This window comes from Rhinoderma darwinii, chromosome 1 (assembly GCF_050947455.1).
Source record: "Rhinoderma darwinii isolate aRhiDar2 chromosome 1, aRhiDar2.hap1, whole genome shotgun sequence".
Classification (NCBI taxonomy): domain Eukaryota; kingdom Metazoa; phylum Chordata; class Amphibia; order Anura; family Rhinodermatidae; genus Rhinoderma; species Rhinoderma darwinii.
Genome location: NC_134687.1, coordinates 449,449,015 through 449,476,027, shown reverse-complemented (window position 1 = coordinate 449,476,027; position 27,013 = coordinate 449,449,015). Strand labels below are relative to the sequence as shown.

Below are 27,013 nucleotides of genomic sequence, written 5' to 3'. Positions count from 1 at the left end.
ACAGGCCACATGCATCGTACCAGGGCAACCCTTTCCAGGAGAAGTTCCCGAAACTGACAAGAAGGGAAAAAGTCAAAAGAGGTGCAAAGTCTGCTATAAGAGGTGGATAAGGAAGGACACAATATATCAATGTGACACGTGTCCCGAAAAACCAGAGCTCTGTATGAAAGAGTATTTTAAAATTTATCATACATCCCTTGATTTTTAATCTACCCCAGTTTTACTTACCCTGAAGCACTCCACACAGCTTATCCCCCTCATCTTTCCCTACTGAGCCCTGCTGCGTGCCCAGGCAGCTGTTAACAGCCACATGGAGGGTATTGCCATACCTGGGAGAACACACATTACAGTTTATGGGGTGTATGTCTCTGGTCAAAATTCTCACTACACCTCTAGATGAATGCCTTAAGGGGTGTCGTTTTTAAAATGGGGTCACTTCTTGGGGGTTTCAACTGTACTGGTACCCCAGGGGCTTCTGCATACTTGACTTCGCACCAGAAAATCCCCAGTAGTCCAAATCGTGGTCATTTCCTTCTGAGCCCTCCCATGGGCCCAAACGGCAGTTTATCACCACAAATGGGGTATTGCCACACTCAAGACAAATTGGGCAACAAAATGCGGTATTTTATTTCTTGTGAAGATAAGTAATTTTGAGCCAAAACTACATATTATTGGAAAAAATGACATTTTTTTTTAATTCACAGCCCAATTCAAATAAGTTCTGTGAAAAAAACTATGGGGTCTAAATGGTCACAACACCCATAAATGAATTCCTTGAGGGGTGTAGTTTCCAAAATGGGGTCACTTCTGGTGGGTTTCCATTACTTTGATACCTCTGGGGCTCTGCAAATGCGACATGGCACCCGAAAACCAATCCAGGAAAATCTGGACTCAAAGAACAAATAGCGCTCCTTTCCTTCTGAGCCCTCCCATTGGCTCAAACTGCAGTTTATCACCACAAATGGGGTATTGCCACACTCAGAACAAATTGGGCAACAAAATTGGTATTTTATTTCTTGTGAAAATAAGAAATTTTGATGGATAAGGACAACTTATTGGAAAAAATTTAATTTTTTTTCATTTTAAAGCCCAATTCAAATACGTGCAGTGTAAAAACTGTGAGGTCAAAATGGTAACAACAACCATAAATTCATTCCTTGAGGGGTGTAGTTTCCAAAATGGGGTCACTTTTGGGTGATTCCTACTGTTTTGGCACTTCAACACCTCTTCAAACCTGGCATGCTGCCTAAAATATATTCTAATAAAAAAAGAGGCCTCAAAATGCACTAGGTGCTTCTTTGCTTCTAGGGCTTGTGTTTTATTCCACGAGCGCAGTAGAGCCACATATGGGACATTTCTAAAAACTGCAGAATCTGGACAATACATATTTAATAGTGTTTCTCTGGTAAAACCTTCTGTGTTACAGGAAAAAAATGGAATAAAATTGAAATTCAGCAAGAAAAATGAAATTTGCAAATTTCACCTCCACTTTGCTTTAATTCCTGTGAAATGCCTAAAGGGTTAAATAAACTTTCTAAATGCTGTTTTGAATACTTTGAGGGGTCTAGTTTTAAAAATAGGGTGTTTTATGGGGGTTTCTAATACATAGGCCCCTCAAAGCCACTTCAGAACTCAACAGGTACCTTAAAAAAAAGGCTTTTGAAATTTTCTTAAAAATATGAGGAATTGCTGTTTATGTTCTAAGCCTTGTAACGCCCAAAAAAAATAAAAGAATGTTCAAAAAATGATGCCAATCTAAAGTAGACATATGGTAAATGTGAACTAGTAACTATTTTGGGTGGTATAACCATCTGTTTTACAAGCAGATGCATTTAAATTCAGAAAAAATCAATTTTTTATAAATTTTCTCTAAATGTTGCAATTTTTCACAAATAAACACTGAATATATCGACCAAATTTTACCACTAACATAAAGCCCAATATCTCATGACAAAACAATCTCAGAATCGCTCGGATAGGTTTAAGCATTCGAAAGTTATTACCACATAAAGTGAAATATGTCAGATTTAAAAAATGGGCTCTAAGACTTAAAGCCCAAACTAGGCTGCGTCCTTAAGGGGTTAAAGGACTCTGCTGGTGTATACCTGCAGACCAAGACTCGTAGCGTAAAAAAACAGAGGGTAGTGGGAGCACGATCAAAATAACTAGTCTGAAAAGTAAGCATTTGAGATCCCCCCTTTAAGTATTATTACTATTCTTATCGTTTACCCCTGACAGTATACTTACCAACCTCGCTCCTGAGTTGGGTCCAGGCACAGCAGGGATCCTAACGCCTTTCAGTGTCATGACGTCACAACATTAAGTGCGCTGCGCATGACCTTGTAATGCTGAACGGCATCAGGACCCTCACTGGGCCCGGAAGAGAAGGGGACCCGGCTCAGGAGCGAGGATGGTAAGTATAAGAATACTGTCCGCTGGGGCACTGTATCTAAGCCTACCATGTGAAGGGCTTAGATACAGGGCCAGAAGAAAGTATCACACATGTCTGCTGGCAATAAAGAGAAGGTGGGGGTGGCCCAAGGAGGACTTTTGCACTGGGGCCCGTAAGCCTTTAGCTACGCCTCTGTCTAAGGACAATAGGGTCCTCTTACTTTACACTTCGCTGTTCCCACCATGCCTTCTCCGTTGGAGGTTTGTCTTGAGGTAGGACAATCACTCAACCGTAAAGGACCTCTTTAAAGGGAACTTGTCACCAGCATTTCACCTATTGAACTTTACTTATCCCTCACTGGCCGCTGCTATAAAAAGTTCATTGCCGTTATCCCCTCTCCTAAACTCCTCCTCCGACTGTAAATAATGGTCTCTAAACGTTTTGCGCCTTTTATCGTAATAATCCGGTGTCCCTTTGTGCGCACACCCCAGAAGAGGACATCAATGCACAAGCACGGGATTTTGTGTGCTGGGGGAAGGCGAGGAGCTGTCAATCAAAAGTAAGGAGGCGGGGTAAACTCGGAAAGACTTGAGGATTGAAAATATGACTCTTTTCAAACAAAAATTTAACTCTTTTCAAATGAAGATCTGACTCTTTTCTGCTCATTAGCATACGGTGTGGGAACACTAAAAACTGAATACTAAAGCTACAGAGCCGACAAAGGAGACAATTATAGGTTATATAGAAATTATATTTTACCCACTACTACCAGGTATTGCTGGTTTAATAGGTGAAATGCTGGTGACAGGTTCCCTTTAACCCTGATAAGGTAGTTAATACACAACATTCACTTATACATACATATCAAAAGTTATTAGTACATTCTTCTTGGGAACAGTTCTAACAGTTTCCCACCTTCCTATTGTATTCGCAATTCAGGGCTGCTGGACATCCTGGTGCTGGAATTCATCTGTCCATCACTATCTTGCTACACCGGAACTCCTGTTGTGGGTAGAAACCCCCCTCTCTTAGTGGGGTACATATGACCTCCTATAATGGTCCTCCTGAAGAGCCCCACACTCATCTTTCCAAGCCTTTAACTGCGCTCTCTTTGCAATTCTTTAAGAATTGGTGCATTCCTGTGCCTTTGTAAAGGATTTGCCAGACACAGCTTCTGTGTCGACGCCCGTGGTTAATCAGTCTGCATCTGCTCCTAGGTCTGATAGAGTGACTCGATCTGCTACCACTCAGGCTTGTAGGCTGAGGAGTGGGAGAACCTATCACAACCTGGCCAGATGGATCTAGCTCCCGCCCTTGATCTATTTATACCTTCATTTCCTGCTCTTCCTTTGCCTGTGATTCTGTCTTGTTTCCTGGCTCTGCTGTTCCTGATAGTACTTTTGACCTCTGCTTCATATTGACCCTCTCTTTACGGGTAGATTAGGGCTCACCTGTCTGTCTCCCTACCCCGTCATTACAGCCTTACTTTAATTTAAAGGCTATGTAAACTTTTGCACACATTTTTTTTAATAAAACAACATATTATGGGATTTTGAACAACTTTTTAGTTGTGTTTTATGTAATAAAATGTTTACTTTTTGAGAAACAGCTTACTCCTGCTTGTAACTGTTGTAACATATGAATATACTCATAAGGTGCCATTAAATAGTGATTTACTGTTGCAATTAAAACAATTGTTTGCCTTTTTTTGTCAAAACCATGGCAAAACTGTGGCATTTTTCCACGATTTCATGGGAATTAACTTGCGATTTGACCACACAGTGTGAATTTACCTTAAAGGCTATGCAAATCTTTAATCACATTTTTTTTATTTTTAATTAAGCAACGTATAGAGGATTAAAACAACTTTTTAATTGTTTTTTATTGATTTTTTTAAACTTTTTGAGTTACAGCTTCTATATATCCAGAAAACATAGAAGCTGTATCTTGCGCTCAAAGCCAAATCAGTCAGATCAGCGGGACTGACGGCTTCGTTGACAGCGGGTCTTGCATGTCTCTGACACGCAGGATCTACCTGTTATCGATTACATCTAAGTTCATGAACATAGATGTGATCGTTATTAACTGTATCCTGCGTGGCAGAGGCACGCAGAACTCGCTGTCACTGAAGCCGACAGTCCCGCTGAACTGACGGATTTGGTTTTGAGCTCAAGATACAACTTCTATGTATACAGAATAGATAGACCCTGTATCTCAAAAAGTAATTTTTTAAAAATAAAAACGAATTAAAAAGTTATTTCAAATACCACGTTGTTTTATTTTTGTTTTACAAAATGTGCGCAAAGGTTTACTTGACATTTAGGTTTATCAGTTTAAAGTATGTTAACACATTCCTGTACTAACTTTATAACTTTGCCTTTCATGGGTGCAAGCAAAGAGATTTCACTTCTTCCTGATTCTCTGACGATAGGAGAAATATATAATTTTCATTTATCAGCTTTGGAGACAAACTTTGTGTGTGTATATGCGTGTGAAGGAGGGGGGAAGGCTAGCTTTCAGAACAAGGGAGGGATCTGGAAGGTTAATTATCCTGTTTATAACAGAATCCTTCTGCATGTGAAAGTTACTCAGCTCTTCGCAAGGCAAATGAAAGAACATAACAAAGCAAGAGAGAAGATTTATGAGGAGAGCTTAAAGTCAGGGGTGAGCAACTAAGGAATTCCCAGTAATAACAATATTGCAAAGAATGTAACAACTGCTTAGAGTTACAGAGAAGAGAGCCAGGATTGAAGATCCTGGTACAATGGAAATATCCAAGAGGTTGTGTTATTCTGCCATCATTGTGCTTTTCGTAGCTATTGTGGTCATCATCCCCTTAGTACTACTACTTGGACAGTCCAGCTGTGAAGATGGGTTTGTAAATGGAGCGGTGGCTGCAGACTCTGAGATCTGCTCAAATATTGGCAGGTCAGTAACATTTATACAGAATGACTACTATTGAAAAGAATAATCTTTTTTCTGGAAAAGAATGAGTGTGGAATGTTCTGTTTCCTGGGATAATGTCATGTCTTTAGGAACATTATTTCCATCTATAACCTCGCACCACATTAATCTTTTAGACTGTAGGGGTATATCGTCAGTATCGCGCACAATTCAGTCTGTGTCGACAGACTGCACAAAAGGGGAGTATTTCTTCGCAAGCAATGAATGACACATAGGAGCTTTCAAGAAACTGGGTACAAATTATAACAATGATTCTGCCTGAGATTTAAACAATTTTGCAATGGAAGGAGTCAAAATAAAAGCAGTAGGCGCTGAAATGTCACGTGTGTTTTGGGGACTAAGACCTCTGACCAGTGATCTATTTGTGTGCTGCTATTGCTCAGAAGTACAAAATAAAAGCAAACTTTGAAACTTATTGGCCTACATTTATCATGCAGTTTACGCCAGTTTTTGTGACAAAAAATGCCACAAATCAACGTGTGATAAATTTGCAAAAAATTTTGCTACTTTTCTCGTCCCTCGCCAAGTTTAGAAAGTGATAAAAAAAACATGGCCCTTGTTTCTGAGTAGTTTTAGTGGGCGTGGTCTCCAATAAATTTTGGTCAAATTTATGAGGGGAGCCCTTCATCCAGCCCTCTATGCAGTGATTGTCAGTCACAACGGAGTGGAGGGGCTGTATCTTGTTATGCTCCTGGGAGTATGGAGCTGTAGATGTAATATTCTGCCCTTATATAGGACAGCATATTCAGATGACGGATTCGCTTAAAATAGAAAGCCTGAAAAATATACAAATTGTGTCGCAAATCTACAACTGTTCATAGAAGATCTACACCTGCTTATTATTGTTCTGCCTCAGTGAGAGCAAAATTCATGCGCCTTTAATAAATTGGGCACAAATCACGCTCTCTCTAATGTGGACCAATATCTTGTGAGGGGGAGAGACTATCTCCAGCATGATTCAGGACACAAATGTTGCTACACACTATCCGAGTGTGTTTTAGTTTTACATACTCTGCAAAAGAGGGAAAGGAGAAAAGAAAGGTATTGAGAAGTTGAATGTATTTTGGCTCAATTTCAAAACTAATACATCTTCGGTGGTACGCATCAAATAGTAATTTGTGTTATACCTATAAAACTAAATTTCAGAAAACATGGTTGCTAGGCATGTAGACAGTGTATGTAAATGACGATCCCATAAAGTTTTAGTCATGCACAGTTAATTATTTATTTAGTATTTCATGACACAATGTTGCCCTGTATTTAAATGAATGGAAACAGTATAGTAACATTTCAGTTTTTAGATAGACGATACATTGTTTCAGCTGAGACCCAGAGAAGGAAACAGAAGACTATAAATATAGTCAGTTTACTGCTCTGATGGTCTGAAGTCTCAAACTGATTCCCTTTCTTGCGAAACACCACTTTCCTTTACACCATGTGGAAGGTAAGGAACGCTATGTGTGCTGCTCTGCGATAGTCTATCTGGGTTCAGTGGTACTTCTCTCAGAAAGGATGTCCAGAGCTTTTTTTCCAGGCAAACTCCCTTATAAAGGGTCAACAAACACATAGAGCAGCACTGCAAAACTAACATTTTTAGGAAAAGAAGTATTTATTCATATTTACAAGCTTTAATAGCAAAATCGCCATATAAAATTACATAAGTGCAGCGAGGCAGATTGAAGTCCGACCCTGGGTTTCGCCGTGACTATTTAAATTGTGTTTAGCTATTTAAATTGATACAAATGCTCACGCCCAATATGTCCCGGAAGAAGCTGTCATGGCTACACAATAAACATGTTCATAGGGCTCCATTATTCTGACGGAGACCAAAAAAGGGTCCCTTTGGTCTGTCATCAGGCTGGTATACGTCAGTATACCTTTCTATTGAAGGATGGAATAGCATAGTAGACTTCGCTATTCCTTTCTCAGGGATCCCACACAATAAAACGGTTCGGTATACGTTTTTTAACATGGGAGCCTATTGGGTGACGGGTTCCACTGTATGGCATCCATCACAGGTATACATTAAACGTATATTTCGGGGACAGTCAGGGGCGTAACTAAGAAAGACTGGGCCCCATAGCAAACTTTTGACTGGGCCACCCTCCCCTCGGTGCCATACAGAGCCCCCTTGTAGATAGTGCCCCATATATTACGCTCGTGTAAATGATGCCTTAGGCAAAGTGTGGTCCTGGGCAAAGTTAAAAGTGGGGCCCCAAATACTGAATTAAAGCCTGTTCACATCTGCGTCAAGGTTCCGTTGATGGCTTCTGTTAGACCTTTCCGTCAGGGGAACCCATGAACGGGAACCATAACTTTCCGTTTGCAATATCATGGATTTCAATGGTAATGTATCCATTGCAAATGGTTTCCGTTTGTCTCCGTTCCATAAGGTTTCCGTTTTTTGTGGAAACAATGGCGCAGTCGACAGAAACTAAACGCTGATGTGAACACACCCTTACTGTATCAATAATGCAGTCAATTCTGAAGGCGGTGTGCAGAGAACTGCATCAATGATTTCTAGCGCGTCCAGGTGTGTTGTAAGCCCCAAAGCATTTGTCCCCCCTCTCACACAAAAAAAATTATCTATATACATATACAGTTATTAAATCATACCACTATACCAGATGAAATATTACCTGCATACTGTTACTGAACAGAACTCACTCTTATAAGTCCAATATTACCAATAATAACACAATATAAGGTCCAAATAATACCGCCACACCATAACCACATAGTGACTGAATAATACCCCGATGCTGTTACGGAATAATACTGCCACACCATAACCCCATAGTAACTGAATAATACCCCCATACGGTTACTGAATAATAACCCCATACTGTTACTGAATAATACCGCTAGACCATAACCCCATAGTGACTGAATACCCCCACACTGTTACTGAATTTTACTGCCACACCATAACCACAATGTGACTGAATAATACCCCCACAGTTACTGAATACTGCCACACCATAACCACATAGTGACTGAATAATACCCCCATACTGTTACTGAATAATACCGCCACACCATAACCACATTGTGACTGAATAATACCCCCATACTGTTACTGAATACCACCAAACCATAACCACACAGTGACTAAATAATACCCACACTGTTACTGAATATTACCGCCATACCATAACCACATAGTGACAGAATAATACCACCAGTCTACTGAATAATACCGCCATAGCATAACCACATAGTGACTGAATAATACCATCATACTGTTACTGAAAAATACCATCATACTGTTACTGAATAATACCACCACACCATAACCACATAGTGACTGAATAATTATCCCATACTGTTACTGAATAATACTGCCACACCATAACCACATAGTGACTGAATAATACCCCCATACTGTTACTGACTAATACCCCCACACCATAACCACAGAGTGACTGAATAATACCTCCATACAGTTACTGAATAAAAACCACTATACAAAGACCAATACTACCAGTATATAGTGACCATGTAGTGGTAGATGCTAGTTATGCACAGGAGCTCCACAGACAATAGAATATTACCCCCATATAATTTAAAATGACCCGTGTTTACCCAGTCGGCAGGAAAGATCCCCAAGCAGCTTAACAGCCTCCTAGTGGCGTTGCTTGATGCCGCTCTTACTCATTACTGAGCGGTGCTAATTCTACAGCTGAATATCAGCATAAGGCTGGGTTCACACACACTATTTACGGACGTAATTCGGGCGTTTTAGCCCCGAATTACGTGCGAAAATGCTGCTCAAAATCGCCGGCAAACATCTGCCCATTCTTTTGAATGGGCTTTACGATGTTCTGTGCCGACGGTCATTTTTTTTACGCGCCGCTGTCAAAAGGCGGCACGTAAAAAAGACGCCCGCGTCAAAGAAGTGCCTGTCACTTCTTCAGACGTAAATGGAGCCGTTTTCCATGGACTCCATGGAAAAACAGCTCCAATTACGTCCGTAATTGACGCAGCGAAAGACGCCTGCACATGCCAATACGGCTGAAATTACGGTGCTGTTTTCTCCTGAAAACAGCACCGTAATTTCATCCGTAACGGACGCTGCCGTGTGAACATACCCTTACTATTCACAGCGCTCGAATAGCGCGTGACTAGCAGACAGAACAGCTGCACACATTCGGTGGGAGCGATTGCCAGGGTAGAAAGTAGCCTTGAGTGGCCTTGCTGGATGCCGCTCCTATCGAAGTATCGTACAGTGTAAATTTACACCTGAATATCAGCACAGTGATCCACAGCACTGGTAACATAATAAGCGCACTCAAAGTATCCTTTTCTGGTGGTTAAATGACAGACTGGAAGTGAGAGTGGCATTTATATAGCGGTTTTCACTATTTAATGTTTCATGTTGCCAGTTCTCTACAATAAATTAAGTTACTGGCAACAAAAGAAAGTGTACTGAAAAGTATATACCACCAGTAACTCGCCAACAGACCTATTGCTCATACATAAGAGCAACTTCACAACATTGGGTAATGCAGCTATTTGCCTAAAAGCATGTCAGTAAAGCTCATACAGGACACAACCCAGTGAAGGTCTTAGGGCCTGTTCACATCACCGTTCATTTCCGTTCCGGGGTTCCGTCCGAGGTTTCCGTTGGGTGAACCCCGCAATGGAAAGTGAAAGTGAAAGCACAGCTTCCGTTTCAGTGGCCATTGATCTCAATGATGACTGAAACCTCGCTAATGCTTTCCGTTCGTCACCATTCCGGCTGGTTTCCGGTTTTCCGACGGAATCAATAGCGTAGTCGACTGCGTTATTGATTCCGTCAGAAAACCAGAAACCAGACGGAATGGTGATGAACGGATAGCATTAGCTATGTTTCCGTCACCATTGAGATCAATGGTGACTGAAACGGAAGCTGTTGTAAAGGATCTGCCAGGCACAACTTCTGTGTATACGCCCATAGGTAATCAGTCTGCACCTGAGTCTATGTCTCTGAGACTGACTCCAGCTTCCACCACTCAGGATGGCAGGCTTAGGAGTGGGAGAGCCTATCGCAGCCTAGTCAGACGGAGCTAGCTCCCGCCCTCTGTCTATTTATACCTGCCTTTCCTGTTCCTCCTTTGCTTGTGATTCTTCTTGTGTGGTTTCCTGGCCCAGCTACAGCTTCTGACTATCTGATCCTGCTCCATACTGACACTGGCTTACTGACTACTCTCCTGCTCTGCGTTTGGTACCTCGTGCACTCCTGGTTTGACTCGGCCCGTTCACCACTCTTGTTGCTCACAGTGTTGCCGTGGGCAACGGCCCCATTTCCCTTAGCTTTGTGTTCCCTTGTCTGTTTGTCTCGTGCACTTACTGAGCGTAGGGACCGCCGCCCAGTTGTACCCCGTCGCCTAGGGCGGGTCGTTGCAAGTAGGCAGGGACAGAGTGGCGGGTAGATTAGGGCTCACTTGTCCGTTTCCCTACCCCCGTCATTACAGCTGTGCTGTCAGTTTCACTTTCCGTTGCGGGGTTCACCCGACGGAGCCCTCCGACGGAACCCCGGAACGTAAATGAACGGTAATGTGAACAGGCCCTAAACTACAAAAATTGATGTGCGCATCTTTCCCTCTCTACTCCCATTTGACCATTAATATTGTTGCATATGTTAAATGGGATCTGTAAACACAATAGGGTGTTCTTAATGAGGGACCGTTCACCCCATCCCTGCTAGGTAAACTATACCTTTCTAATCCGGTCCATACAACCTATCCAGAGATCCTTTGATCTCACGCTTCTTGCCCTTCTTTCCTCTAATTTTCCCACCTTTACCTTTTTTTGAAGACTGCGACTGAATAATAGTCACTGAATAATTCCCCCATACTGTTACTGAATAATACCGCGACACCATAACCACATAGTGACTGAATAATTCCCCAATACTGTTACTGAATAATATCACACCATAACCACATAGTGACTGAATAATACCCCCACACCATAACCACATAGTGACTGAATAATACCCACATGCAGTTACTGAATAAAAACCACTATACAAAGACCAATATTACCAGCATATAGTGATCATGTAGTGGTAGATGCCAGTTATGCACAGGAGCTCTGCAGACGATGGAATATTACCCCATATAGTGACCATATATTGGTAGATGCCAGTTAAACCATATAAGTGATTACAGTACATTTACAGGCCCTTCTCAATGAATTAGAGTATCATCTAAAAGTTAATTTATTTCCGTAATTCAATTCAAAAAGTGAAACTCGTATATTATATCGATTCATTACACACAGAGTGATCTATTTCCAGCATTTTTTTCTTTTAATGTTGAAGATTATGTCTAACACTTAATGAAAACCCAAAATTTAGTCTCTCAGAAAATTAGAATATTGGGTAAAAGTTGAAGATTGTAGACTCATGGTGTCACACTCTAATCAGCTAATCAATACAAAATACCTGCAAAGGTTTCCTAAGCCTTTAAATGGTCCAACAATCTGGTTCAGTAGGCTACACAATCATGGGGAAGACTGCTGACTTGACAGTTTTCCAGAAGACAGTCATTGACACCCTCCACAAGGAGGGTAAGCCACAAAAGGACATTGCTAAATAAGCTGGCTGTTCACAGAGTGCTGTATCCAAGCAAATTAATGGAATGTTGAGAGGAAGGAAAAAGTATGGTAGAAAAAGGTGCACAAGCAACAGGGATAACCGCAGCCTTGAAAGTATTTTCAAGAAAAAGCCATTCAAGAATCCGGGGGAGATTCACTATGAGTGGACTGCGGCTGGAGTCAGTGCTTCAAGAGCCACCACACACAGACGTATCCAGGACATGGGCTACAACTATCACATTCCTTGTGTAAAGCCACTCATGACCCAGAGACAAAGTCATAAGAGTCTTACCTGTTCTAAGGAGAAAAAGGACTGGTCTGTTGCTCAGTGGTCCAAAGTCCTGTTTTCAGATGAAAGTACATTTTGCATTTCCTTTGGAAATCAAGGTCCCAGAGTCTGGATGAAGAGTGGAGAGGCATCAATCCAAGTTGCTTGTGGTCCAGTGTGAAATTTCCAGTCAGTGATGGTTTGGGAAGCCATGTCATCTGCTGGTGTTGGTCCACTGTGTTATATCAAGTCCAGAGTCAACACAGCCGTCTACCAGGAAATTTTGGAGCACTTCATGCTTCCCTCTGCTGACACGCCTTATGGAGATGCTGATTTCATTTTCCAGCAGGACTTGGCACCTGCCCACACTGCTAAAAGTAACAATACCTGGTTTAATAAACACAGTATCACTGTGCTTGATTGGCCAAAAAACTCGCCTGACCAAAAGCCCATAGAGAATCTATGGAGTATCGTCAAGAGGAAGATGACAGACACCAGACCCAACAATGCAGACGAGATGAAGGCCGCTATCAAAGCAACTTGGGCTTCCATAACACCTCAGCAGCGCCACAGGCTGATCGCCTCCATACCATTCCACATTGATTCAGTAATTCATGCAAAAGGAGCCCCGACCAAGTATTGAGGCATATACTGTACATACTTTTCAGTAGGCCTACATTTCGATTTTAAAAATAATTTTTGAAATTGGGCTCATATAATATTCAAATTTTCTGAGAGATTAAATTTAGGGTTTTCATTAATTGTTAGCCATAATCATCAACATTAGAAGAAAAAAATGCTGAAAATAGATCACCCTGTGTGTAATGAATCTATATAATATATGAGTTTCACTTTTTGAATTGAATTACTGAAATAAATTAAATTTTTGCTGATATTCTAATTTATTGAGAAGAACCTGTATATGTGATGTTTTCTCTGATTAGATTTGTTCACTTTCCCTGTTTTTCACCATTTGGCCCAGACCACTGTGACGACTTACTCCAGCCACGACTCGTCTCTGGAGAATTTGACACAAAGACATGTTGGTTTCTTGCTTTTCCAGCACCCTCCCCACCTATACCCCATCCTCTAAACAAACTCGTAATCCACAGTGCCCCAGATGATAATAATGATCCCTTAGTGCTCAACACAATAAAAGTGCCCCATCAGTAACCATGCCCCCTTTGTGCCCCCACAGTAATAATGCCCCCTATAGATAGCGCCACACACAGCCCCCTGTAGAGCCACACACAGCCCCTGTATATAGCGCCACAGTCCCCCCTTGTGTATAGTGCCACACAACACCCTAGTAGATTGTGCCACACAGCCCCCCTTAGTAGATAGTGCCACACAGCCCCCTCTTGTATATAGTGCCACGCAGCCCCCGCCCCTTGTATATAGTGCCACACACCGACCACCTTAGTAGATGCGTGTATTTGACCTTTTTTGTGGCGCATTTTACATGCCGAAAAAGCATAAAAAAACGTTTGATTAAGTTTTTCATTTACATAAATAGGAAAGCGCATCATTATTACATACAACGCGCTTTTTTACGAAAGCGTTTTAAAAAAAGGTTGCGCAAATAAGAAGTGTCGAGTCAATTTTTTGGCACGTAAGATCCGCCAAATGTTACCATAGTCAATGGGAGTCCTAATTATGCAACAAAAAACATGCAAAATGCGCACACAAAATGCGTAAAAAAATCGTAAAAAAAATGCTTAATTAAGGTTCCAATTTACATCAATGGGAAAGCGAGCCATTAATACATACTACGGTCTTTTTTACGCAAGCGTTTTTCAAAAATGCGTTGTGTAAAAAAAAAGCGTTAGCTCAATTCTTTGGTGCGTAAAATGTGCCAAATGTTCCCAGAGTCAGTGGGAGTCCTAACTACGTGCCCAAAAAAACGTCCAAAAACACCCGCAAAAAAAGTGTCAAATCCCTGTATTTAAAAACCGCTTCACAAGAAAAGCAAGTGTATTCGACACGTTCACACATCATTTTTTCTAAGCGCCGTGTGAACATGCCCTAAGGGAATTATTTTTTATTGGACCCTAATTTACAATGCGCCGACAAATGTAAAAAAGTCTGCTGTACGTGAGTATAAGTATTATAATTTTTCATATTACTAAGGCCTGATGCACACTTCCGTTGCTCGTTATACGGCTGAAAATCACGGATCCGTGAAACACGGACCGCACACGAATGGCTTTTGTGTGCGGTCCGTTGTTTCAACGGACCAAATGAATGGAATGGCCGTGACTGTTCCGCCAAAAACGAACAGGAATAGGACCTGTTCTATTTTTGTCAGAACAGCCACATGGCTCTGTTTAAAAAAAACGGATAGCACACTGAAGCATTTCACTGAAGTGTGCTTGAGGCCTAACTTTATTTTTTTTTTTTTTGCTAGCACTGGTAATGCTAGCCTGCTGCTGCTGTGTTGTATCTGGCTGGTTAAGAAAAATGGGGGGGACCCCAAGTCATTTTTTTTATTTTTTTTTAAATGACGTGGGGTCCCCCCCAGTTTTTATAATCAGCCAGATACAATAAAGCAGCGGCAGGCTAGCATTACCAGGGTGGGTAGGGCCACATTTTTTGGCCCTTCCCAGCCTAATAACACCAACCTGCAGCACCCCTGGTGGCGTAATAATGGGGGGTTAGTGCTAGTCTTTTTACTGGCTAACACTAAAGACGTTGTCAAACAGACAACTGTCATTACTAAGGCGCTAATAAAGTATTAAAAAACAGAGACATAAGAAAATATCTTTATTGAAATAAAAACTCCCCCACAAGACCCTCGTTAACCATTTTATTTAAAAAAAACATAGATCATCGCAGTAGTCCAACGAATCTAAGACGTAGTCTAATAGGTTCAGCGGAACCTGCAAAACAAAAAAAATAAAGTTAGTAATATGAAAAATATAAATACTCACCCTGTTCACACGGAGTTTTATGCAGGTGCAAAAATCTGCCACAAAATTCCTTCAGGAGTTTTGAGGCAGATTTTGGCCTGCCTACACTCTCTTTGCCGCATTTTTTGCGCCATTTTTCACAGCGTTTTTTGCCCGCGGGCAAAAAACTTTGTGAAAACCGCTTTCTCTGCCTCCCATTGAAGTCAATGGGAGACAATTTTGGGCATTTTTTGACACCGTTACCGATGCGATTTCGCGCACCATAAACAGCGCAAAAATACTCAGTGTGAACTAGCCCTAATACTCACCTACAGCAGACTTCTATCTTCTCCCCTGCGCCACAATAAATACTAGAGGTCAATGAACTGTAGTTTCTATTGTGGCGCACGAGACCTAGAGATGCGTCAGAAATATTAATAGTTATTAATAATTCTGGCGCATCATGGAGCTCCCCCCCACAAAACTCCCCCACACATGCAGACGCTCTGCAACCCCCCCCCCAGACACACACACACACACACACAACCCCCCAAGACACTCACCCCCAACCCCACAAGCACCCTGCACGCACACACCCCAAGCACACACCCGAAATCTACAAGCACCCTGCAGGCACACAGACAGACACAACACCCCCCCCCCCACGCAAATCACCACACAACCCCTCACAAGCACACTCCCACAAACACCCCCGCAAGTACCCCCCCACATGCACACACCCCACACAAACACCCTTTACGCACCCCCCACACACCCGCAAACCACAACACAAACCCCCAACCAAGCACCCTCCCACAGACATCCCCGCACATACACCCCTACAGGCACACACACCCCCACAAGCAACCTGCACGCACCTCCCAACACACACACACACGCAAACCACCACACAACCCCCCTCACAAGCACCCTGCACGCAACCCCCCGACAAGCAACCTGAGTGCACACATCCCACAAAACACACCCCCTGAAAACCATCACACAAACCCCCCCCCCTGCACGTACAACCCCTCGCACACGCATGCCCCCCGCACCAACGCACTCCCCTCACACACACACTCTACCCTGCATGCTTTCACACCTTACCTGCTATGCTGACGGGCTTCAACAAGATGGTGCCGGCTTTCCCCCTACAAACCAGCTTATACGCTGGTCACTGTGAACTGCGCTTGTCAGTTCAGAGTTAGGCTGGGTTCACACGACCATGTTACGTCCGTAATGGATGGAACGTATTTCGGCCGGAAGTCCCGCACCGAACACAGTGCAGGGAGCCGGGCTCCTAGCATCATAGTTATGTACGATGCTAGGAGTCCCTGCCTCGCTGCAGGACAACTGTCCTGTACTGTAAAAATGTTTTCAGTACGGGACAGTAGTTCCACGGAGAGGCATTACGGACGTAACATGGTCGTGTGAACCCAGCCTTAGAACGGCCAGAAGCTTAGGAGATAGAGACAGGAGCCGTTCCGATGTCCTATGCTCTGTAGCTGCCATAATTCATCTGTGTATGTGTTGTGAAGAGACACATACACAGAAGCAATAAAAAAAGGCAGCCCCATAAAAAAAGGTGTTAAAAAAAAAAATGTAAAGTAAAAAAAGTAAAAAATTAATATAATATTAAAATAAATAAAAACATTAAATAATGAATTTTTTTTTTATGACACCTTTCCTTTAACACAATAAGTGGAATTCTATTTTGCTAATTTGTTTTACATATACAGACGAACTGCGCTTGCTTTATTCTCAAACCCTGCATTTCTGCTATAAAATTAATGTAGAGAATCTGCGCTTGCTCGTCAAAAGATTTAGCCTACTACAGGATGTAGACATTATATCTTACAACTGAGAAACAGGAGTCAAACACTATTTAAATAGAAAATTAGAAATGTATCAATTTTATTGCTAAAATTTAAACAATGAGGACATTTTAAATATACATAGGACCCAAAAACATGATTGGACTGTACAGGGGCCCGAAAAATACACAAATTAATACCACAGCGATATCACAGTAATTGATGCATGCATGTACGATTAGAAATGCGTGGTACTAATAGAAGGCAGGTAACACCGAGTCTCAAGAAAGGGGGAAACGATGCTATTGAATATACACCGCATTCCAAATTATTATACAAATGTTATTTTTCGCTGATTTTCCTACATAGTCGATGCAAATGACAGTCAGTATAATCTTCAAGCCATCAACCGTTGGAGTATAATGCGAATTTTATTGAACAAATCTCCTAATGATAACAGATTTTTTTTTAGAAGTAAAAAACTCAAAACGCACTGTTTCAAATTATTATGCACAACAGAGATCAAAACATTTTAAAGGTTGTAAAGAGAACTAAAATGGTAATTTGTTGAATTTGCAGCATCAGGAGGTCATATTTACAGAAATTAAAAGCTCTTTCAATCAAAAAAAAACTTAACAGGCCAAGTTACATGTTAACATAGGACCCCTTCTTTGATACCACCTTCACAATTCTTGCATCCATTGAATTTGTGAGTATTTGGACAGTTTCTGCTTGAATATCTTTGCAGGATGTCAGAATAACCTCCCAGAGCTTCTGTTTTGATGTGAACTGCCTCCCACCCGCATAGATATTTTGCTTGAGGATGCTCCAAAGGTTCTCAATAGGGTTGAGGTCAGGGGAACATGGGGGCCACACCAGGAGTTTCTCTCCTTTTATGCCCATAGCAGCCAATGACACAGAGGTATTCTTTGCAGCATGAGATGGTGCACTGTCATGCATGAAGATAATTTTGCTACGGAAGGCACGGTTCTTCTTTTTGTACCACGGAAGAAAGTGGTCAGTCATAAACTCTACGTACTTTGCAGAGGTCATTTTCACACCGTCAGGGACCCTAAAGGGGCCTACCAGCTCTCTCCCCATGATTCCAGCCCAAAACATGACTCCGCCACCTCCTTGCTGACGTCGCAGCCTTGTTGGGACATGGTGGCCATTCACCAACCATCCACTACTCCATCCATCTGGACCATCCCGGGTTGCACGGCACTCATCAGTAAACAACACGGTTTGAAAATTAGTCTTCATGTATTTCTGAGCCCACTGCAACCGTTTTTGCTTGTGAGCATTGTTGATGGGTGGCCGAATAATAGCTTTATGCACACTTGCAAACCTCTGGAGGATCCAACACCTTGAGGTTCGCGGGACTCCAGAGGCACGAGCGGCTTCAAATACCTGTTTGCTGCTTTGCAAAGGCATTTTAGCAGCTGCTCTCCTAATCCTATTCATTTGTCTGGCAGAAACCTTCCTCATTATGCCTTTATCTGAACGAACCCGTCTGTGCTCTGAATCAGCCACAAATCTTTTCACAGTATGATGATCACGCTTAAGTTTTCTTGAAATATCCAATGTTTTCATTACCTTGTCCAAGGTATTGCACTATTTCACGCTTTTCGGCAGCAGAGAGATCCTTTTTCTTTCCCATATTGCTTGAAACCTGTAGCCTGCGTAATAATGTGGAACGTCCTTCTTAAGTAGTTTTCCTTTGATTGGGCACACCTGGCAAACTAATTTTCACAGGTGTCTGAGATTGATTACAATGATCCAAAGAGCCCTAAGACACAATACCATCCATGAGTTTAATTGAAAAACTAATAATTAAATGTTTATGACACTTAAATCCAATGTGCATAATAATTTGGAACACGGTGTAGTTCTCGCAACCCATATGAAAGCAAAAGAGATAGGTACTAGCTGCAGACAAGGGGATGGTACCATCCAGAGGCTAGTTATAAAGGTCTATGCTAATGAACAGATCTAAACAAGATGTCCAAGTGTGTATAGCTGGGACTGGGTGGAGTCCCCAACAAAGGTATGTGACATAGTGTGCCTTACCCGTACATGTCAAAAGTGTTCAAGTGGCCCAGAGGAACAGAAGCGCCCCGACGCGCGTTTCGCGTATACAGCTTTTTCAAGGGGTGCTAAAAATATGTAAAAGCCCAGTATAAGTAGCTCAGTGGAGTGTGTCAGGTGATACACTCACGACCAATAAGGAATCTTGTCAATGGCACATGCGCGCGATTAAGTCGATATATCGCGAGAAGAACCATCCCGGGTCGTCGGGCTCTACCGCGCATGCGCAGCTCCCATGACGCATCACTAGGGAAATAGCGCAGGTGCAGAGCACACAGATCAATGCCCAAAAGGGAAGTTCCGTACCTCACATAACCACACGTGCGCAACCCCAGAGTTAAAATATGGATCGTGAGTATAAGCAGGGAATAATATGCAAAATCACGTAAGTGATGATGTACAAAGTATAACCATATTATAATGAAAACCTTATTTAACGTGAGGTGACAAAATACTTGAAAAAATTTGTGAATATACAGCATTGGTGTGTGGGAAAGGGACACATCTACTAAGAACTTGGTTATAAGTCATCAACAATAGATGATACATAGAGAGTGCATAAAAAAGTGAAAGGAATATGAAAGTATATGACAAAGAAATGAATAGGAAGTCTATAAGTGCCAGACAAAAGGGTGAAATTGTCTGAAAAAAACAAAATGAGGTGTGATAAGGCGATAAGTATATTGCAAATGGAATCAGTGACACAATGGATATAGCATAGTGTAAGAAGGGGAAGGAAGTGTTGGTTAACACAAAAATAAGCATAAACAGTGATAAATTAAACACAGCAAAATAAAATGTCACTATGTATAAACAAAAGGATGTGAATACCATCACAAGTATTCTGCCAAGAGTTAACATTCCACTGTAAAAAACCACCCATATAACATAGTAATATGCGGAGAGACCGGGGACTTCTTTATATTCATTGGTTACCGATCGAACTAGATCTGAATAGATCCATACTAGAGGTCGTAACATCACATACTGTGCGGTCAGAGGCAAACGAGATCACAGCATCTGAGAATAAGAACTTGCCATGAAACAGAACAGGGCATTAGTGTGAATAAAAGACATTAAAAACGAATGACTGAGAAACTCATAGGAAAGCAGCGAAACTTAATTTTTCATTAAGGCCAATGGGGGTCACAGCGCCAAGGGTAGTAATCCACCTACATTCTTTGTGGGCCAGTAGAGTCCTCACATGACCTCCTCTGACTCCACAGTGTGCTCTATCAATCCCCTATGCTTTAAAGGTTTTGGGGGTCACAACCATGATGTAATTTGAAGTGTTTGGGGATGGTTTTCAATAGAGTTAGGCCCTTAATCTCTTTCGCAGCAATGATGTCTTGCACATGCTCTCTAATTCGAATTCTGAGTTGTCTTGACGTCAGGCCTATATACACTTTAGGACAACCACAGATCGCATAGTAAATCACATGGGTAGTGTTGCACGATATGTAGTGTAGGATTTAAAATAGGCGCCCATCACTAACATTCGAAAGTGGTTGCCTGTAAAATGTTGGCACATGCCACACAATCCTCACATGGGTAGCAGCCCTGGATTGGACACCTGGAGGAGAAGGGACTTCGTTGTTTGGGTACATAATGGCTTTTTACGAGTATATCTTTGAGGTTTTTACTCCTCCTTGCTGTCATTTGAGGCTGTTTGGATAAAGATGTTACTAAGGTTGGTTCCATCTGCAGGATAGGCCAATATTTATTCAGTATACATCTCATTGATTGCCTCTGGTTATTGAATGTTGCAATGAACCTGATTATGTTGTTATCAGTATCTTTGTTGTTAATAGTTCTTGATGGGTGTAATAAATGTTTACGTTCTATATTTTTTGCTTGTCTATACCCTTGTTTAATACACCTACGACTGTATCCTCTATCACGGAATCTCTCCTCTAAATCCCTAGATTGACTTTCAAATTTAGTTTCTGATGAACAAATCCGCTTCATCCTGAGGAATTGACCAACTGGGTCAGCCTTAATGGTGGAATACACATGTGACGACGTGGCATGTAGGAGAAAGTTCACATACGTCTTTTTCATAAAGACGTCCGTTTGCAAAAGTCTCTCCCCATCTACCTCAATGGATATATCAAGAAAGTCCACCCTGTGTCTATCAAAGGTGTAAGTAAGTTTGATGTTGAGGTCATTGACGTTAAGCTGCTGCATAAATAATAGCAATTGGGCTTCAGTCCCCTGCAATATAATGAGCACATCGTCAATGTATCGTAACCAGCACTGCACATGGTCAGCGGCATAGGCGCCGCTGCCATGCAGGACCTGCCTCTCACAGGATCCGAGAAACAGGTTCACATACGATGGTGCGCACGCCGCAACCATGGCAGTGCCTTGTTTTTGTAAATAGAATACATCCTTGAAGACAAACAGGTTATTGGTCAGAATAAACTGTAGTAGTTCCACTATGAGGTCACAAATTTGACTGTCCCAGTTGCTCATCCCCAGGAAGAGACGGACCGCGTCAATACCATCATTGTGACGGATACTCGTATACAGGGATTCAACATCAGCCGTTACCAAAAACATGTCCGGGTCGAGGGATATCCCGTCTAGTCTTGTTAACACATCGGTGGTATGTTTCACGTAAGAGGGCAAACATTCAACCAGGGGCTTCAAGTAGTAGTCAATAAACTTACATACTGGATCACAGAGCATTCCCAGACCCGACACAATAGGTCTTCCCAGTGGGTCCACAAGACTCTTATGGACCTTCGGTAAGAGATAAGCCGTAGGGATTTTAGGGTATTTAACAGTTAAGCCATCAAGAACCTTCTTTGGAATTATCCCTTTATCGAAGGCCATATTCAAAATCTTGAGTAAATCGATAGAGAAGACACCCACTGAATTAAACGTCAATTTACAATATGTCTGTTTATCCTTTAACTGGCGGAAAGCTTCCCTTTCATATTGATCTACCGTCCAGATCACGATGTTCCCACCCTTGTCTGCGGCCTTGTAGACCACATCATCATACGATTGTATCTCTCTGAGGGCAGCATGTTGGGATACTGTTAAATTGTCATGTTGCTTATTGGCAGAGATTTGTTTGAAATCATTGATCACCAACTTGGTGAAGATCTCCACTTGTGGGCAGATGGACAAGGGAGGAACTTCATAGATCTGGGTAGCACTGATGCTGGAAACCTACCTTGTTCTGAAGGAACTTGTTCCTGTAACAGGTCTTCCAGTGCCAACAGAGCCTCCCTTTCAATCTCACTGTTTAGTCCAACATCTATTTCTCCCCTACTGTGTAATTTTTTCAGAATTAATTTGCTCGAGAATAAGTACAAGTCTTTCACTGCTGTGAAAAAATCAAAGGAATTAACCGGGAAAAAAAGTAAGTCCCTTATTGAGTATATCACACTGTGTGTCAGAGAGGGTATGTGTAGAAAGATTAATTACCTCCAAGTTATTCTTGGATTTTTTTCCCATCTTGATGTGGGAGTGTAATCTTGATTTTTCGGCTTGCCTTTCCCTATTTCTCCGTGGGTCCTGATTACATTGGGGTATATCACCAGTCCGTCTGCCTCTTAAGTGTTCATCATTAGAGGCCACAGATGAAACTGAACCTGATCTAGAACGGGACACAGAGCGTGACCATTGTTTTCGCAATTTATACATCCTGTCTAGTTGAAAGTGACTGGCGTCTCTGGAATTTTTTGGTCTTAACAGAGCATATCTCCTGTTCCCATTTCTGGAAATCCTTATCCAGGTCAGCATTCAGTTTTTCTAGAAAGATCTTTTTTAATCTTGGTTTGTATTCCGTCGATTTCACTCTCTATTTCAGTTAGAGTATTTTGGTTAGATTGAATTAAAAGGCCCATATAACCACGTGAACAGACAGTGGACAACTCCTCCCATTTCTTTTTAAAACCTTCCTCTTCAGTAGTAAATGAAGGGAAAACTTGGATTCTAAGCCCCCTGGGGATTAGACCTTTGGCCAGATATTTATCAAGGAATGCTTTATTCCACCAAACTATGGTTCTTTGTTTCAGTAAATCTTTAAGTCTACTGATCAATTCCTTCGTATCTCTGCCATTGGTGTCTAAAAACAGGTTTAGATCCTCTTTAAAAACCTCATTCAATTGCGAGAGCCAAGATTGATCTCGCATTCTGAAGTCCATAATAGGCCCGGAGCCAGAAGCTGTGAAAAACACAGAAAATAGTATAATTAACATAAATACTCACAGGACGCGTTTAATGGCTAGGTGATCCCTGCGTGCGGTTAACCATCTCCAAATTAAAGGAGAGAGGTAACAAAATAGAAACTCCAATACATCATACCTTACAACCGAGAATAAGGAGTCAAACACTATTTAAATAAAAAATTAGAAAAGTATCAATTTTATTGCTAAAATGTAAACAAATGAGGAAATGTAAAATATACAGAGGATCCAAAAACATGATTTGACTGTACAGGGGCCAAAAAAAGACACAAATTAATACCACAGTGATATCACAGTAATTGATGCATGCATGTACGATTAGAAATGTGTGGTATTAATAGAAGGCAGGTAACAGCGAGTCTCAAGATAGGGGGAAACTATGCTATTGAATATAGCTATTGCAACCCATATGAAAGCAAAAGATCTAGGTACTAGGTGCAGACATGGAGATGGTACCAACCAGAGGCTAGTTATAAACGTCTATGCTAATGAACAGATCTAAACAAAATGTCCAAGTGTGTATAGCTGGGACTGGGTGGAGTCCCGAACAAAGGTATGTGACCTAGTGTGCCTTACCCATACATGTCAAAAGTGGCCCAGAGGAACAGAAGCGCTCCGACGCGCGTTTTGCATATACAGCTTTTTCAAGGGATGCTAAAAATGTTTAAGCCCAGTATAAGTAGCTCAGTGGAGTGCTGTCCGTATCACCAGGACTAAGGAGGGAGTGCTTTTAGAGCTAGAATAGTGTATTTGTGTTTTTATTTTTATTCGCCAAGCCCACATCGAGATTGCTTAGGTTGACCTTTATTCATGGGTCATATAGACGTATTGATAGAATATTTTGCTGCAGTTATATCTCACATCACAGGACCGAGATCGTAGCCCAGACCTAGATGCAGCTGAGCAGCTGCAGCGATATCCCACAGTATCGCTGCACAGAGATTTCTTCCCCGGCAGCGAGACCAGATCTGCCCCCGGAAGAAGCTGCAACACAACCCTAGTGTGGCTAAGTCTCAGCAGTGATATCTCACCGCGTCGCTGCGCTGAGACTAGTCCTGGTGATACGGACACAACCTTCCATACAGGAGGGTGTCTCAACTCATTGGGAATTGAAATATACAATATAGTAATACTGACAAATAAACTATATAAAATATACACAAAAAAATATGTAAAATAAGTAAAAATAAAAAAACTTTTAAAAAAATAAAAAAATATTAATAAAGATATTTTGCTAGTGCAATTGAAAGGGGAAATTGCATTGGAATTTCTTTCCCTATCAAATTGTCGGTATCAATTTTTACACTAATTGAAGGCGACCCAATACACAACAGTCTTGCCCCTCTTCCTCTTTCCCTATACCTATAACTTTAACTTTATGATATATATTGGTGGTGGACACCTGGGCAAGAACTGATAACCTAAAGAATATAATAGGAGGTTCTTTTTTTTTTTTCCCGCTCAGTGGAGTGCATCAGGTCATACACTCCCGAGCAATAAGGGATCTGGTCAACGGCGCATGCGCGCGATATTAGCAACGACCTAGAAACAAAGGTATGATTTGTGGTAGTGGGGGGGGGGATATTCTTATAAATGCAACACTTAAGATAGTAAATATTAGTTACATATATAATTCTTTTTTCTAGTACAATCAAATAATATATGATCATAATTTTGGTAAAAACCCCTTTAAAGAGGCTCTGTCACCAGATTTTGCAACCCCTATCTGCTATTGCAGAAGATAGGCGCTGCAATGTAGATTACAGTAACATTTTTATTTTTAAAAAACGAGCATTTTTGGCCAAGTTATGACCATTTTTGTATTTATGCAAATGAGGCTTGCAAAAGTCCAAGTGGGCATGTTTAAAGTAAAAGTCCAAGTGGGCGTGTATTATGTGCGTACATCGGGGCGTTTTTACTACTCTTACTAGCTGGGCGTTCTGACGAGAAGTATCATCCACTTCTCTTCAGAACGCCCAGCTTCTGGCAGTGCAGACACAGCCGTGTTCTCGAGAGATCACGCTGTGACGTCACTCACTTCCTGACCCAGGTCCTGCATCGTGTCGGCCACATCGGCACCAGAGGCTACAGTTGATTCTGCAGCAGCATCAGCGTTTGCAGGTAAGTAGCTACATCGACTTACCTGCAAACGCCGATGCTGCTGCAGAATCAACTGTAGCCTCTGGTGCCGATGTGTCCTCGCTCGTCCGACACGATGCAGGACCTGTGAGTGACGTCACAGCGTGATCTCTCGAGAACACGCTCTGTGTCTGCACTGCCAGAAGCTGGGCGTTCTGAAGAGAAGTGGATGATACTTCTCGTCAGAACGCGCAGCTAGTAAAAGTAGTAAACACGCCCCGATGTACGCACATAAGACACGCCCACTTGGACTTTTGCAAGCCTCATTTGCATAAATACAAAAATGGTCATAACTTGGCCAAAAATGCTCGTTTTTTAAAAATAAAAACGTTACTGTAATCTACATTGCAGCGCCTATCTGCTGCAATAGCAGATAGGGGTTGCAAAATGTGGTGACAGAGCCTCTTTAATATGGAATGTCTTCTGCAAATTACACACATGATAATTCTAGTCCATCTACTCCTTGGATAGATTTTGCAATACAAGCTATTAAAAGAATTGTCTTGAAATTAGGTAAGTATAGAAAGAAACAGGAAATTTCTCACTTCCTCTCTGACAATTTATAATAATGAATGAAGGGTTAGTAATAGAGAAATGTTTTAGGAGGCGTTACATACACAGACAGATAGATAGCTAGACACTCCAATGCATAATTTACTAAGAGCAATGCAATTATTTTTTGGTTCATTAAATTCTTATTGAAAATTTTACGAAATATTTTAGGTGATGAAAATGTTAGATAATCAATAATACAGTAATTGACTCTTGTCAATACAATGAGAGTAACAAATGAGAAAAAAGATAAATAAAAGGGAAAAGAATAAAACATGAAACATAACAGTATACAATCAGTGTGGTTGTGGTACGGAGTGTTGTTAACATAGCACAGATGTAAGAATAAGTAGTTATTATTATAATAGTATCTGCCTATTACATTATCAGATCTAATAAAAGGTTCTGGACACGAGCTGAAAAATAAAGTCACAATCCGGATCCGGATCAAGCCTACAGGTAAATTAGCTATTTCAAGTCTGTCACCACTCTGGTCAGCATAGTCTAAGGCTACTCCATGGTCTTCACCAGAGCCCACCGCAAGGCAGGTTGGATTTGGCTGCAGGTAAATCAGCTACCTCAAGTCCGTCACCACTTTGGTCAGCAGAGTCTAAGGCTACTCTATGGTTTTCACCAGAGCCCACCGCAACGCAGGTTGGATTTGGCTGCATAGAACCCAGCTTGCTTTTACAGAATACGGTGTTGGACAGGAAGTGCAATGCAGGCAATACCAGAACGGATAACCAGACAAGTCAGAGGGGTAATCAGCAAGCACAGTACACAACCATGAGATACTAAAAGTCCAAATCACAAAACAGAAGAATACCAGGACTTGCAGAGGTCAAAACCAGCCGAGAGCAGAATGACAAAATCAGTGAGCAGAGGGTAAATCCAAATGACAAAGCCGAGGTCCAATTCAAAGAGTCCAAACAGTCAAGGTGATACAGGGTGTAACCAGGAGCTTGATCAGACACATGCAAACACAAGAAATCACAAGCAACAATGAGAAAACTGAACAGATTCGAATACTCCACCCTTGGCCATGATAGGTGCAGAATGAGAAATAGGAGTAGCTCTGCAACTCACACCAGGGCCACCCAGAAGCTTAACTAGTAGTCATGACA

General features: G+C 41.7%; 1 protein-coding gene across 1 annotated transcript in view; it reads left to right on the top strand.

Annotated features, from left to right (window-relative positions):
* The first annotated feature begins 4,956 nt into the window (after window positions 1-4,956).
* The window catches only part of GGT5 (gamma-glutamyltransferase 5), a 104,773-nt gene continuing 82,716 nt past the window's right edge, over window positions 4,957-27,013 (top strand). Inside the window, exon 1 of the mRNA XM_075831915.1 lies at window positions 4,957-5,320. Coding sequence (XP_075688030.1) covers window positions 5,157-5,320 — 164 coding nt within the window. The 5' untranslated portion in view covers window positions 4,957-5,156. The remainder of the gene's footprint in view (window positions 5,321-27,013) is intronic.